This window comes from Cherax quadricarinatus, unplaced genomic scaffold, assembly GCF_038502225.1.
Source record: "Cherax quadricarinatus isolate ZL_2023a unplaced genomic scaffold, ASM3850222v1 Contig25, whole genome shotgun sequence".
Taxonomy (NCBI): domain Eukaryota; kingdom Metazoa; phylum Arthropoda; class Malacostraca; order Decapoda; family Parastacidae; genus Cherax; species Cherax quadricarinatus.
Window position 1 is genome coordinate 112,501 of NW_027195051.1, and position 16,840 is coordinate 129,340.

Here is a 16,840-nt window from a genome sequence, read left to right on the forward strand (position 1 = left end):
AGCACATCTAACTGCATCTTTCAGCACTGCCTAGTACAGTGTAAATGGCCCTCTCCATGGAAAGAGGCAAATGTAGTCCCTGTTCACAAAAAGAAGAGCAGAGCAGAAATCAGCAACTACAGACCAGTGTCACTCCTGTCAATCACTGGTAAGATCCTTGAGACAATTATCTCAAGACAAATGACAGATTTTTTTGACTACCACTCACTACTTTGTGATCGTCAATATGGCTTCAGGAAAGGTTACTCTGCTGCTGATCTGTTGTTAAACCTCCTCCACTAAGTGGCACCAGTCACTGGATGAATCCAAAGTCAGCTGTGTGGTAGCACTGGACATTGCTGGCGCTTTCGACCGGGTGTGGCACCAGGGCCTCTTAGCAAAACTTCAAGCACTGGGAATTGCAGGCTCTACGCTATGTCTCCTCAGTGATTACCTTCATGGTAGATCTCTAAGTGTAGTCCTCAATGGAACGGAATCAGCAAGGCATCCTATTGGGGCAAGCGTTCCACAAGGAAGCGTGCTGGGTCCACTGTTATGGAATGTCTACTTCAACGACCTTCTTCATCTCATCCCAGAATCACATGCATATGCAGACGACTGTACACTGACATTCACTTATCCAAGAGAAGAAATGCCAGCTTCTCTGCACATCAATCACCAGCCTGAGAGCTATATCAGCTTGGGGAAATAGATGGCAAGTAACATTTGCACCTGAGAAAACGCAAATGATGATCGTCTCTAGGCACCATGATGGTAATGCTGGTGCAGTAGTAATGATGAATGGGACGATGTTGGCACCTGGAGAAGAAGTTGATATCCTTGGGGTGAAATTTGACTCCAAACTAACCATGAAGAACCATGTTGTAAATCTTGCAAACAAGGCAGCCAGGAAAGTTCACAGCACTTCGCAGTATCTCGCATCTGCTTGACAGTAGGGTTGCAAGATCCTGTACGAGGCACAAGTACGCTCACACCTTGAGTATGCTCCACTTTCTTGGTTTGCCTGCCCCCCTCTCATCTGCGACTGCTTGACAGAGTAGAGAACAGAGCAAGACGTCATCTCTCGCCTGGACCCATCCTGGATAGATCTAAGAGAGAGAGAGAGAGAGAGAGAGAGATATAATCACCCCACTAAGAAGGGGGACCTGATTTTTAATCCCGGACACACAATTCACACAATACTCAACACAAAACAGTTATTCCAGGTTCTTACGCCAGCATTGTGTGTCCCTTACGGGTATACCTCTCCCCTCGATTACAAAAATATATATATATATATATATATATATATATATATATATATATATATATATATATATATATATATATATATATATATATATATATATATATATATATATATATATATATAAGATATAGATATAGATATGTGTGTGTGTGTGTGTGTGTATTTGACGTTTCTCATATATAATTTTGTTTACTTTTCAGTTTAAACGTGAAAACGCCAGAGGACCACAGACATAAAATTGGGAGAATAGATTTGTTAAACGGAGACAACGAACCACCGTAAGTAATCGTTATTGTTTGTTCCCTTGTTAACGAGGCGGGTGGTTCGTTAGTGGAGTGAGTGAGAGGGAGTAGTGTGTGTGTGTGTGTTTGTGTGTGTGTGTGTTAGTTACCATTTTGTCCCAGGCACATGTCGATTAGACACTAGGCCTGTTGTATTTGCGAGTGTGTGTGTGTGCTGTGTGTGTGTGTGTGTGTGTGTGTGTGTGTGTGTGTGTGTGTGTGTGTGTGTGTGTGTGTGTGTGTGTGTGTGTGTGTGTGTGTGTGTGTGTTAGTTGCCATTTTGTCCTAGGCACATGTCGATTAGACACTAGGCCTGTTGTATTTGCGTGTGTGTGTGTGTGTGTGTGTGTGTGTGTGTGTGTGTGTGTGTCTGTACTCAACTAATTGTACTCACCTAATTGTGGTTGCAAGGGTCGAGACTCAGCTCCTGGCCCCGCCTCTTCACTGATTGCTATTAGGTCCTCTCCCTCTCTGCTTCCTGCCTCCACTACTTCACTTGCTAGGCTAGTCCACTTCCTGACGACTCTATGACTGAAGAAATACTTCCTCACGTCCCTGTGACTCGTCTGAGTCTTCAGCTTCCAGTTGTGACCCCTTGTTTCTGTGTCCCCTCTATGGTTGTATGTCTGTGTGTGTGTGTGTGTGTGTGTGTGTGTGTGTGTGTGTGTGTGTGTGTGTGTGTGTGTGTGTGTGTGTGTGTGTGTGTGTGTGTGTGTGTGTGTGTGTGTGTTTGTGTGTGTGTGTGTGTGTGTGTGTGTGTGTGTGTGTGTGTGTGTGTGTGTGTGAGGGAGAGAAACAATGATGCTTGACTCGCCACACTGACACACGACAATCACACACACACACACACACACACACACACACACACAATGAAGAGGCGGGGCCAGGAGCTGAGTCTTGACCCCTTCAACCACAATTAGGTGAATACGCAAACACAAACACACACACACGGGCTTCAGTGGGACGGAGAACTGGCAGGGAAGTCAGTAAACGAGGTGATGGAATATGTGCCAAACCTGAGGAGAGGTTTGTACCCAAGGGTAACAAGAATAACGAAAAATCCAGGATGAGCCCATGGTTGACCTAACGGTGCAGGGAGCCCAAAACCAAGTGTGCTAGGGAATGGAAGAAGTACAGAAGGCAAAGAATCCAGGAGAATAAGGAGAGCAGTCGTAGAGCCAGAAATGAATATACACAGGTAGGAACGGAAGGCCCAACGACAATATGAAAATGACATAGCAGCGAAAGCCAAATCTGACCCAGAGCTGTTGTACAGCCACATCAGGAGGAAAACAACAGTCAAGGACCAGGTAATCAGGCTGAGGAAGGAAGGAGGAGAGATCACAAGAAGCGACCGTGAAGTATGTGAGGAACTCAACGTGATTCAAAGAAGTGTTCACAGTGGAGACAGAAGTGACTCCAGAAAGGCAAAGAGGTGGGGTACACCATCAAGTGTTGGACACAGTACATACAACAGAGGAAGAAGTGAAGAGGCTGCTAAGCGAGCTAGATACCTCAAAGGCGATGGGGCTGGATAACATCTCTCCATGGGTCCTGAGAGAGGGAGCAGAGGCACAAGGTGTACCACTAACAACAATCTTCAACACATCTATCGTAACAGGGCGACTACCTGAGGTATGGAAGACAGCATATGTAGTCCCAATTTAAAAAAATAACAGACACGAAACATTAAACTACAGACCAGTGTCACTGACATGTACAGTATGCAAAGTCATGGAGAAGATTATCAGGAGAAGAGTGGTGAAGCACCTAGAAGTGTGGTGGAGCATCTAGAAAGGAATGAGCTTATCATCGACAGCCAGCATGGTTTCAGGGATGGGAAATCCTGTGTCACAAACCTACTGGAGTTCTACGACAGGGTGACGGCAGTAAGACAAGAGAGAGAGAGGGGTGGGTAGGTTGCATTTTCTTGGACTGTAAGAAGGCGTTTGACACAGTTTCACACAAGAGATTAGTGCAAAAGTTGGAGGACCAGGCAGGGATAACAGGGAAGGCAGTACAGTGGCTCAGGGAATACCTGTCAGGAAGACAACAGCGAGTCATGGTACGTGGCGAGGTGTCAGAGTGGGCACCTGTAATGAGCGGGGTTCCACAGGGGTCACTCCTGGGACCGGTGCTGTTTCTGGTATTTGTAAACTATGACGGAAGGAATAGACTCCGAAGTGTCCCTGTTTGCAGATGACGTGAAATTGATGAGAAGAATCCAGTCGGACGAGGACCAGGCAGAACTACAAAGGGATCTGGACAGACTGCAGGCCTGGTCCAGCAACTGGCTCCTGGAGTTCAACCTCACTAAGTGCAAAGTCATGAAGTATGGGAAAGGCAAAGAAGACCGCAGATGGAGTACTGTCTAGGGGGCCAGAGACTACAAACCCCATTCAAGGAAAAAGATCTTGGGGTGAGTATAACACAGAGCACATCTCCTGAAGCGCACATCAACCAAATAACTGCTGTAATAAAGTTGGTAGAATTACCGACAATATGTAAAGTAAAAGGATACAAGTGCAACTAATGTGACATTTATTGTGGCAACGTTTCGCTCTCCAGGAGCTTTATCAAGCTATTACAAACAATACATGGACACAGAGGGTATATAAAGGCTCAGAGTGAGGTGCAATACTAGTGAGGTAACATTTCGATGTTCACTAGTGGTAGTAGTAGTAGTAGTAGTAGTAGTAGTAGTAGTAGTAGTAGTAGTAGTAATAGTAGTAGTAGTAGTAGTGACAAAAGTAATACAATATGATAGAGCAATTAATTCGTACAAGAGTAAAAGGATATAAAAGCTATTACTTGGGTAACATAAAAATAGGTTGGACAAATATAGACTGGAAAGAGGCAGCTTGTTTCAGTGTTCACTCTCTGTAATGTGCTTTGTGTAGTATAACAGGAGACTATGTGATGGCAGGGTTTACTGTTTTCAGGAGGATTCTTGCTAAGACTTCGGAGATGGTGAACCTGCCGTTGTTTTGTTTAATTGTATTCGAAACAGCGATCAGTGCTGATTCGAGGCACTTGCGTCTGCGGAAATTAGTTTCTTTGATCACTAATTGTGCGTCTCTGAATTTCATGAGATGATTGGTGGAATTTCGGTGTTGTACACAGGCGTTGTTCAAGTTATCGTTCCTACATGCGTAAATGTGTTCATTGAGGCGGGTGTCGAGGTTTCTTGCTGTTTCACCTACGTAAATCTTGTCACAGCCTCCACAGGGTATAGTGTAAACTCCTGCATTGACTGGTTTGTGGTGCTGCTCTTAGGAAAAACCCGATGATGATGCCTCTTTTGGTCTTGGTATCTTGACTGGAATAGAAGTGTGTGAGATCATTTTTATTGGTGGGTTTCCGATAAACTTGAAATCTTAGGTTGTTGTCTACTTTGTGAATGAGGACGTCGAGGAAAGGTAGCTTGTCGTTGGACTCTTCTTCTAGTGTAAACTGGATCGCCGGTTCAACTGCGTTGAGCCTTGCCTGAAGATCCCGTACATCAAAACGTTTTGGAGTTATTACGAGGACATCGTCCACGTAACGTAACCAAGTGACGCTTGAAGGGATGATGTTGGCGAAGTGTTCGGACTCTAGGTGTTCCATGTATAAGTTGGCCCCATTCCCATGCTGTTGGTTTGTTTGTAGAGCTTGTTATTGAAAGAAAAACAGTTGAAATTAACTCAGAGTTCAATCAAGTCAACAAAATCTCCAGGAGGTAGAGGAAGATTAAGGTCCTGATTGACTTTACATCGGAGAACCTCGATGGCTTTTTTCGTAGGTACTTTTATGAAGAGGGAAGTCACATCCAAACTGCTTAGTTTCTTGTTACGGATGGAGAGGTTACAGATGCGGTTGAGAAGGTCGCCTGAGTGTTTAAGATGAGCGGGGCTGATGGTCCCCAGAAGGCAGGAAAGATGTTTGGCAAGAACTCCGGCTAGTTTGTGTGGAGCACTGCCTATTCCTGACGTGATTGGTCTCAGAGGAATATTGTGTTTATGGGTCTTGGGTAAACCATACATATGTGCTGGTTTAGGGTTGCTTGGTAACAAGTACAGAAGTTTCTTCCCTTCTCTAGTGCGTTTGAGTATTTGTCTGGTTTTGTATAGAAAATCTTTGGTGAGCGTCTCCCACTGTTGAGTGCTGATGGGTTCGTATGTAGATTGATCATTCAAAAGGTCCATCATTTTAGTGTTGTAGTCACTGGTGTTGAGTATGACGTCTCCACCTCCTTTGTCGGCGGTGGTGACGATAATGTTGGGGTCGTTGGCGAGGTTCTTAAGGGCAGTGATGTATCGTCTAGGAAGATTAGATGAAGAATGTTCACATAAAGCTGCAGTGAGAAGGCCCTGTATATAACCCTTCTGGAAGTTGCTGTCACTGTGTCTATGGTTCCTGGTAACTAGATTGAGTTGATAGTTAGGTTTGCGTATGTTGGTGGTAAATTTGAGTCCCAGACTCAGTGCTTGTTTTTCGTAGTCGGTTAAGGTGCGTGACGATAAGTTGTTTATCAGGGATTCGCATCCCATTTCCTTCCATCGACTGTTGGTGCAGAGGTACTGAAGTTTGCGATTGAGTTTGATCTTCTGTTGAAGGTTAGCTGTGGTGACTGTGCTGAGAATATGCTCAGCAGTGTGTTGGTCAATCTGAAGATTGGCCCTCATATTCCTTGCAGTTTCAAAGGTTTCCTTAGCGATGTTAGAAAGTTCTTCGGCACATTCAGTTAAGTAAGCTTGGGTAGCTGGAGAGAAGGGGTGCTTGGAGTTGGAGAGTTGTGCAGGAGTAGACTTAGGGATCACCTTCTCTGCCAGGCAATCTTGTAGGAAGTTGTGTCTGTTGCAATAGCTGTGAGCACAAAGAAGGGTGTCCAAATAATGTCTGCATGAAATGTCCATTATGTTACGGTGTCCGACAGATTGTAATAAAGTTGGTAGAATTACCGACAATATGTAAAGTAAAAGGACACAAGTGCAACTAATGTGTTTGGATGTGACTTCCCTCTTCACAAAAGTACCTACCAAAAAAGCCATCGAGGTTCTCCGACGTAAAGTCAATCAGGACCTTAATCTTCCTCTACCTCCCAGAGATTTTGTTGACTTGATTGAACTCTGTGTTAATTTCAACTGTTTTTCTTTCAATAACAAGCTCTACAAACAAACCTACGGCATGGGAATGGGGTCCCCCATAAGTGCCGTCCTAGCCAACTTATACATGGAACACCTAGAGTCCGAACACTTCGCCAACATCATCCCTTCAAGCATCACTTGGTTACGTTACGTGGACGATGTCCTCGTAATAACTCCAAAACGTTTTGATGTATGGGATCTTCAGGCAAGGCTCAACGCAGTTGAACCGGCGATCCAGTTTACACTAGAAGAAGAGTCCAACGACAAGCTACCTTTCCTCGACGTCCTCATTCACAAAGTAGACAACAACCTAAGATTTCAAGTTTATCGGAAACCCACCAATAAAAATGATCTCACACACTTCTATTCCAGTCAAGATACCAAGACCAAAAGAGGCATCATCATCGGGTTTTTCCTAAGAGCATACCGAATTTGCAGTCCTGAGTTTCTTGACGAGGAATGTACATATATTCACCAAACATTCACTGAGTTACATTTTCCTTCATTTTTCATCAAAGACTGCAAGAAAAGAGCTCTTCAGATCATTAATTCTCCACGCATCAACACAACTCCCAACAAAGTTATAATTCTTCCCAACAGCCAGGTTGCACTGAACGTCTCAAAAGTACTTTCACAAGTTAACACCAGAGTCGCCTTCGCTTCTAGCACTTCAATAAAGGATCTAACCAGGACACAATCCAAGCACCACGAACCAGTCAATGCAGGAATTTACACTATACCCTGTGGAGGCTGTGACAAGATTTACGTAGGTGAAACAGCAAGAAACCTCGACACCCGCCTCAATGAACACATTTACGCATGTAGGAACGATAACTTGAACAACGCCTGTGTACAACACCGAAATTCCACCAATCATCTCATGAAATTCAGAGACGCCTAATTAGTGATCAAAGAAACTAATTTCCGCAGACGCAAGTGCCTCGAATCAGCACTGATCGCTGTTTCGAATACAATTAAACAAAACAACGGCAGCTTCACCATCTCCAAAGTCTTAGCAAGAATCCTCCTGAAAACAGTAAACCCTGCCATCACATAGTCTCTCCTGTTATACTACACAAAGCACATTACAGAGAGTGAACACTAAAACAAGCTGCCTCTTTCCAGTCTATATTTGTCCAACCTATTTTTATGTTACCTAAGTAATAGCTTTTATATCCTTTTACTCTTGTACGAATTAATTGCTCTATCATATTGTATTACTTTTGTCACTACTACTACTACTACTACTACTACCACTAGTGAACATCGAAATGTTACCTCACTGGTATTGCACCTCTCTCTGAGCCTTTATATACCCTCTGTGTCCATGTATTGTTTGTAATTGCTTGATAAAGCTCCTGAAGAGCAAAACGTTGCCACAATAAATGTCACATTCAGAACAGCATTCCGACAAGTTGCACTTGTGTTTGCAACAAGACTAGTCCCAGAGCTAAGAGGTATGTCCTTTTACTTTACAAACACACACACACAACACACACACACACACACACACACACACAACACACACAACCCACACACAACACACACACAACAAACACACACACACACACACACACACACACACTCACACACATAACACACACACAACACACTCACACACATAACACACACACAACACACTCACACACACACACACACACACACACACACACATACACACACACAACACACACACACACACACACACACACACACACACACACACACACACACACACACACACACACACACACACACACACACACAAAACACACACAACACACACACAACAGACACACACACACACACACACACTCACACACATAACACACACACAACACACTCACACACATAACACACACACAACACACACACACACACAACACACACACACACACACACACACACACACACACACACACACACACACACACACACACACACACACACACACACACACACACACACACACACACACACACACACACACACACACACACACACACACACACACACACACACACACACACACACACACACACACACTAGCGTCACCTCCCAGTACAGACAGAAATAGCATCACATCCAGAACTCGTGGGAGTATTTATCACCCAGTCGATACTCCATAATACTTTAAAGGACGGACATTGATGGAGGGCTCTTGATCCAAGGAGATAGAGGAGGCAGGAGGCTGAAAAATATATGGGAGGAAATAAGCATAGATAAAAACACTAGCCACAGCTTGGTATCATAGCAGACATTGATATAAACACTAGTCACAGCTTGGTATCATAGCAGACATTGATATAAACACTAGCCACAGCTTGGTATCATAGCAGACATTGATATAAACACTAGCCACAGCTTGGTATCATAGCAGACATAGATATAAACACTAGCCACAGCTTGGTATCATAGCAGACATTGATATAAACACTAGTCACAGCTTGGTATCATAGCAGACATAGATATAAACACTAGCCACAGCTTGGTATCATAGCAGACATAGATATAAACACTAGCCACAGCTTGGTATCATAGCAGACATTGATATAAACACTAGTCACAGCTTGGTATCATAGCAGACATTGATATAAACACTAGCCACAGCTTGGTATCATAGCAGACATAGATATAAACACTAGCCACAGCTTGGTATCATAGCAGACATTGATATAAACACTAGTCACAGCTTGGTATCATAGCAGACATAGATATAAACACTAGCCACAGCTTGGTATCATAGCAGACATTGATATAAACACTAGCCACAGTTTGGGGAATGATTTGTGACTGGTTCCTTGGGCTGCTTCCTGTTTCTTAGCATAAAGGTCACTGAAGCCAAATGGGTAGACAGGTAGACGAGCTTCAGTAAGTGCACATTACAGACCCAGGTGTTAGCTAAGACATTTGGTGCATTGGTACTGCTAGACTACAATAACACCTAGACCCTCTAACTAGCTTCACCATACTACATGTTACTTTAGTCCTGCTAGACTACAAGCACTCCTGAACCCCCTAACCTAGCCTCACCACACCACATGTGCAAAGTTACCTTGAGAACACAGCGTCCTTCTCTCACATGAACCAGGCACTGCCAGTCGCTACTGGGATGAGTGCCATGGTACCTAAGACAGTGCCTGGTTTGTGATGCGCATGCATCAGTGTCATGTTCCATACTTGTTCACTTTCCACGGTGAGAGGTCAGCAGTGCTAGACTCAAGACTGCCCAGACTTCTGGCAGTGGAGACAAAGAGAACGGTTGGGGGACGAGATTCAATATTTGTGTGTGTGTACACACCTAATTGTGGTTGTAGGGGTCTTTCACAGCTCCTGGCCCCATCTCTTCACTAGTCGCTACTAGGTCACTCTTCCTGCTACAAGAGCTCTCTCATACCTCTTTTTAAAGTTTTGTATGGATCCTGCCTCTACTACATCACTGTCGAGATTTTTCCACTTCCTGACGACTCTATGACTGAAGAAATACTTCCTAACATCTCTGTTACTCGTCTAAGTCTTCAACTTCCACTTGTGTCACCTTGTTGTTGTGTCCCATCTCTGGAACATCCTGTTTCTGTCCACCTTATCTATTCCTCGCAATATTTTGTATGTCATTATCATGTCTCCCCTGACCCTCCTGTCCTCCAGTGTCGTCAGTCTGATTTCCCTTAACCTTTCTTCGTAGGACATTGCCCTTAGCTCTGGAACTAACCTTGTTGCAAACCTTTGCACTTTCTCTAATTTCTTAACGTGCTTGACCGGGTGCGGGTTCCAAACTGGAGCTGCATACTCCAGTATGGGCCTGACGTACACAGTGTATAGAGTCTTGAACGATTCCTTACTAAGGTATCGGGACGCTATTCTCAGGTTTGCCAGGCGCCCATATGCTGCAGAAGTTATCTGGTTAATGTGTGCCTCCGGAGACATGCTCGGTGTTATACTCACCTCAAGATCCTTCTCCTTGTGTGTGTGTGTGTGTGTGTATTCACCTATTTGTACTCACCTAATTGTGGTTGCAGGGGTCGAGACTCAGCTCCTGGCCCCGCCTCTTCACTGATCGCTACTGGGTCCTCTCTCTCTCTGCTTCCTGAGCTTTGTCATACCTCTTCTTAAAACTATGTATGGTTCCTGCCTCCACTACTTCACTTGCTAGGCTATTCCACTTGCTGACGACTCTATGACTGAAGAAATACTTCCTAACGTCCCTGTGACTCGTCTGAGTCTTCAGCTTCCAGTTGTGACCCCTTGTCCCTGTGTCCCCTCTCTGGAACATCCTATCTCTGTCCACCTTGTATTTTCCCCGCAGTATCTTGTATGTCGTTATCATGTCTCCCCTGACCCTTCTGTCCTCCAGTGTCGTCAGTCCGATTTCCCTTAACCTTTCCTCGTACGACACTCCCTTGAGCTCTGGGACTAGCCTTGTTGCAAACCTTTGTACTTTCTCTAACTTCTTGACGTGCTTGACCAGGTGTGGGTTCCAGACTGGTGCTGCATACTCCAGTATGGGCCTAACATACACAGTGTACAGTGTCTTGAACGATTCCTTATTAAGGTATCGGAACGCTATTCTCAGGTTTGCCAGGCGCCCGTATGCTGCAGCGGTTATTTGGTTGATGTGTGCCTCCGGTGATGTGCTCGGTGTTATGGTCACCCCAAGGTCTTTCTCCCTGAGTACTCACTCACCTATTTGTACTCACCTATTTGTGGTTGCAGGGGTCGAGTCCTAGCTCCTGGCCCCGCCTCTTCACCGGTTGCTACTAGGCCCTCTCTCTCCCCGCTCCATGAGCTTTATCAAACCTCGTCTTAAAACTGTGTATGGTTCCTGCCTCCACTACGTCATTTTCTAGGCTATTCCACTGCCTTACAACTCTATGACTGAAGAAATACTTCCTACTATCTCTCTGACTCATTTGTGTCTTCAACTTCCAATTGTGGCCTCTTGTTTCTGTGTCCCCTCCCTGGAACATCCTGTCCTTGTCCACCTTGTCTATTCCACTCAGTATTTTATATGTCGTTATCATGTCTCCCCTGACCCTCCTGTCCTCCAGTGTCGTCAGGCCGATTTCCCTTAATCTTTCTTCATAGGACATTCCCCTTAGCTCTGGAACTAACCTTGTTGCAAACCTTTGTACTTTCTCTAGTTTCTTGACGTGCTTTATCAAGTGCGGGTTCCAAACAGGTGCTGCATACTCCAGTATGGGCCTGACATACACGGTGTACAGTGTCTTGAATGATTCCTTACTAAGGTATCGGAATGCTGTTCTCAGGTTTGCCAGACGCCCATATGCTGCAGCAGTTATCTGATTGATGTGTGCTTCCGGAGACATGCTCGGTGTTATACTCACCCCAAGACCTTTCTCCTTGAGTGAGGTTTGCAGTCTTTGGCCACCTAGCCTATACTCTGTCTGTGGTCTTCTGTGCCCTTCCCCTATCTTCATGACTTTGCATTTGGCAGGATTAAATTCGAGAAGCCATTTGCTGGACCAGGTGTCCAGTCTGTCCAGGTCTCTTTGAAGTCCTGCCTGGTCCTCATCAGATTTAATTCTCCTCATTAACTTCACATCATCTGCAAACAGGGACACTTCTGAGTCTAACCCTTCCGTCATGTCGTTCACATATACCAAAAATAGCACTGGTCCTAGGACCGACCCCTGTGGGACTCCGCTCGTCACAGGTGCCCACTGTGATACATCATTACGTACCATGACTCGTTGTTGCCTCCCTGTCAGGTATTCTCTGATCCATTGCAGTGCCCTTCCTGTTATATGCGCCTGATGCTCTAGCTTCTGCACTAATCTCTTGTGAGGAACTGTGTCAAAGGCCTTCTTGCAGTCCAAGAAGATGCAATCAACCCACCCCTCTCTCTCTTGTCTTACTTCTGTTATTTTATCATAAAACTCCAGAAGGTTTGTGACACAGGATTTGCCTTCCGTGAATCCGTGTGTGTGTGTGTGTGTGTGTGTGTGTGTGTGTGTGTGTGTGTGTGTGTGTGTGTGTAGATTCGCTAATTAAACAACAAATAAAACCTAATTATCTTAATAATTACTAATAACGCACTTTATCTGCTTTCAGACCTACGATAGAAGAAATACGGGCGTGGAGCGACTCCTTTGAACGATTAATGAAATGCTCTAGTAAGTAGAGTCCATACACAGTTTTAAGACTAGGTACGATAGTGCCCAGGAGCTAGAAAAATGGTGTTTGTAGTTGAGAGCAATGGGGCCAGGAGTTAAGATTTGACCCCCGCACTCAGAAATGGGAGAGTACACACACACCCACACACACACACCCACACACACACACACACACACACACACACACACACACACACACACACACACACACACACACACACACACACACACACACACACACACACACACATCAGCTACCATTTGACAAATATGATCTTGGAAAACTAAGGTTAATTAATTGGTTGGTTAATGGGGTTTCAAGACTATCTACTACACGAGGGTCATTAAGGCTGCATGTCACCTGTACACCACCAGTCAAGAATACTTTAACACCTAAAATCCTGCTTAACGTAAACTACCAGTGTATATACACTGAGATATACACCTCTCAGTGTATATACACTGAGATATACATCTCTCAGTGTATATACACTGATATATACACCTCTCAGTGTATATACACTGAGATATACATCTCTCAGTGCATATACACTGAGAGATATACCTCACGGTGTATATATCCTCTTTTAAAAAGGATATTAACAACGGTTGTGTAATCCAGACGTAATATAATCTAAGATATGTGAAAAGTTTGTTCCCCAAGGCACTGCCCTGATGCCCAGACTGTTTCTTATCTCCATAGCAGACATAGATAAAAACACTAGCCACAGCTTGGTATCATAGCAGACATAGATAAAAACACTAGCCACAGCTTGGTATCATAGCAGACATAGATAAAAACACTAGCCACAGCTTGGTATCATAGCAGACATGGATGAAAACACTAGCCACTGCTTGGTATCATAGCAGACATGGATGAAAACACTAGCCACTGCTTGGTATCATAGCAGACATGGATGAAAACACTAGCCACTGCTTGGTATCATAGCAGACATGGATGAAAACACTAGCCACTGCTTGGTATCATAGCAGACATGGATGAAAACACTAGCCACTGCTTGGTATCATAGCAGACATGGATGAAAACACTAGCCACTGCTTGGTATCATAGCAGACATGGATGAAAACACTAGCCACAGCTTGGTATCATAGCAGACATGGATGAAAACACTAGCCACTGCTTGGTATCATAGCTAACATAGATAAAAACACTAGCCACAGCTTGGTATCATAGCAGACATGGATAAAAACACTAGCCACAGCTTGGTATCATAGCAGACATGGATGAAAACACTAGCCACTGCTTGGTATCATAGCAGACATAGATAAAAACACTAGCCACAGCTTGGTATCATATCAGACATGGATAAAAACACTAGCCACAGCTTGGTATCATAGCAGACATGGATAAAAACACTAGCCACAGCTTGGTATCATAGCAGACATAGATAAAAACACTAGCCACAGCTTGGTATCATAGCAGACATGGATAAAAACACTAGCCACAGCTTGGTATCATAGCAGACATGGATAAAAACACTAGCCACAGCTTGGTATCATAGCAGACAGATAAAAACACTAGCCACAGCTTGGTATCATAGCAGACATGGATAAAAACACTAGCCACTGCTTGGTGTCATAGCAGACATGGATAAAAACACTAGCCACAGCTTGGTATCATAGCAGACATGGATAAAAACACTAGCCACAGCTTGGTATCATAGCAGACATAGATAAAAACACTAGCCACAGCTTGGTATCATAGCAGACATAGATAAAAACACTAGCCACAGCTTGGTATCATAGCAGACATGGATAAAAACACTAGCCACAGCTTGGTATCATAGCAGACATAGATAAAAACACTAGCCACAGCTTGGTATCATAGCAGACATAGATAAAAACACTAGCCACAGCTTGGTATCATAGCAGACATGGATAAAAACACTAGCCACTGCTTGGTATCATAGCAGACATAGATATAAACACTAGCCACAGCTTGGTATCATAGCAGACAGATAAAAACACTAGCCACAGCTTGGTATCATAGCAGACATGGATAAAAACACTAGCCACAGCTTGGAATCATAGCAGACATAGATAAAAAAAAAACACTAGCTACTGCTAGTCTTACAATAGGCAGAGAAATTTACCACATGTTGAGGTCTTTTGAGACCGAATTGGTTAGGTAATGTTTGTCAGGAAACAGGACAAGTGTTTCCTGACGCGGGTCTTAGTTATATGGTGACCCAAAGCTGGAGCTTCTGGTCACCTGACCGAGGCCTTCCACTGGCTTATCCCTCCACCCCTTTAAAAATTTAAGGTTATACTTATAACCACAGCATATAACTGAGATCGAATGATGATAAATATTTTACAGGCCAGAAAGATAACAGGTCGTATTGTGAGTACTTCCAGAACATGAAATATCACGGGAATCTTCATGATAACACTTGTGTTCTCACATCTGAATAAATGTTCTGCGCTCATGGCTCCTTTCAAGGCAGAAGAGATATATACAAACTATTTCTTTTCTGCCTTATACCAAATATAGTTCACGTGTAATACAATAGTGTTGAGGACAAAAGAAAGCCATTTAGGACAGATAACGTGTCTGCGTATTGATAATGATGATCTAAACTAGTACGAGCGCTTTATAGCCTTTGGAATGTACACTAGAGGACGGTGGAGAGAGAGAGAGAGAGAGAGAGAGAGAGAGAGAGAGAGAGAGAGAGAGAGAGAGAGAGAGAGAGAGAGAGAGAGAGAGAGAGAGGGAGAGGGAGAGATTCTTCGCAAAAGCGTAGAATGAATCTTGTTAATACCAGCGGCTCCAGACACACAGGTAACACTGTACAGATACACTGTGTAAATATAATAATAATATGTACCAGTACATGATACAACTTATACAGACCATAGCTGACATCAGTGACATACTATATAGAAAGTTCCTGGTTATGTAGAGCATTTCCCAAAACTTGGGTTAATTTTGTCCCCAGAATGCCACCCACACCAGTCACCTAACACCCAAGTACCACCTTACTGCTTGGCAAAATGGGCAGCAGGTGTTTTAAGGGAACACGCTCAACGTTTCCACCTGTACCGGGGATCGAACCACAAACACTGAGTGTGTGAGCTGAGTGCTCTATGACGACACGATGGAAGAACTGACACAAGCGTAGTTACATGCAATGTTTACTGATATTGTTGATGCTTCGTGCTTATATAATGGTCTTTGAAGGCTTAGCAGAAGATGCTAACGTCAGTTACTACCATGGCCAGAGGTAGTGTCGCTATTTTGAATGTTTACGACGGTAGAGACAAGGAGATCAGTCTTCTCACCGCCACAGACACCTCCACAGCTAGCCAAATAAACAACTAAAACTTTCTTACGCAAGATCCACATCCTAAATGCCTCTGAGCAACTTAATAAAGTTGTACAAACCATCCCCAGACCTGCCAGGATTTACGGCCTCCACTAGATATTAACCAGTAACTCCACTGAGATCTGTCTGGTATAGGCCGTGTTACCCTCACTAATCAAGGATTCCAGCAAAATTCCTATCTAAACTCCAGGTACAATCAGTCCAGCGCTCTGGTGTTGGCTTCAACTTCACCATTAACGTCAGGAACTTGAAACTCTACAGCCTAGACGTGACGTTCCTGTTTACCAAGGTGCCCACAACACAAGTCATTGATCTGCACCAGAAAATTGATGACTCCCTCGACATTCCTGTCCCAGTCATCGATTTCATAACCCCGCTGAACCGTGTGTTGGTTTTATATGTTTCTTGAAAATTGTCCCGTTTAACAGGCTTTCGGATTGCCTATGGGTTCTCCACTTATTGTTGTACTGCCCATCTTACTCATGGAGGATATTACAGACACTCACAGACACTCCTGTTATTCCTTTCTGAGGCCTAGTTCTCAGGATTTTTGCCTATCCATATGCTCTTGCGCTACCCTCCACAGGATGGATATGGGGAGCACAATAATCCAGCCACTTCGAAAGCAAAAATCTAATAACCTTCAGCTCTCCAACACAAGCTCAACCAGGTCGAGAACTCAGTCTAATTCACGCTACAAGAA

The 16,840-nt window shown here is 44.1% G+C and overlaps 1 protein-coding gene across 1 annotated transcript in view; it reads left to right on the forward strand.

Moving 5' to 3' along the window:
* The window catches only part of Dhit (Double hit), a 110,483-nt gene that overhangs the window by 64,200 nt on the left and 29,443 nt on the right, over positions 1-16,840 (forward strand). The window contains exons 2-3 of the mRNA XM_070079823.1: positions 1,450-1,527; positions 12,729-12,790. Of these exons, the coding sequence (XP_069935924.1) occupies positions 1,450-1,527; positions 12,729-12,790 (140 nt within the window). The remainder of the gene's footprint in view (positions 1-1,449; positions 1,528-12,728; positions 12,791-16,840) is intronic.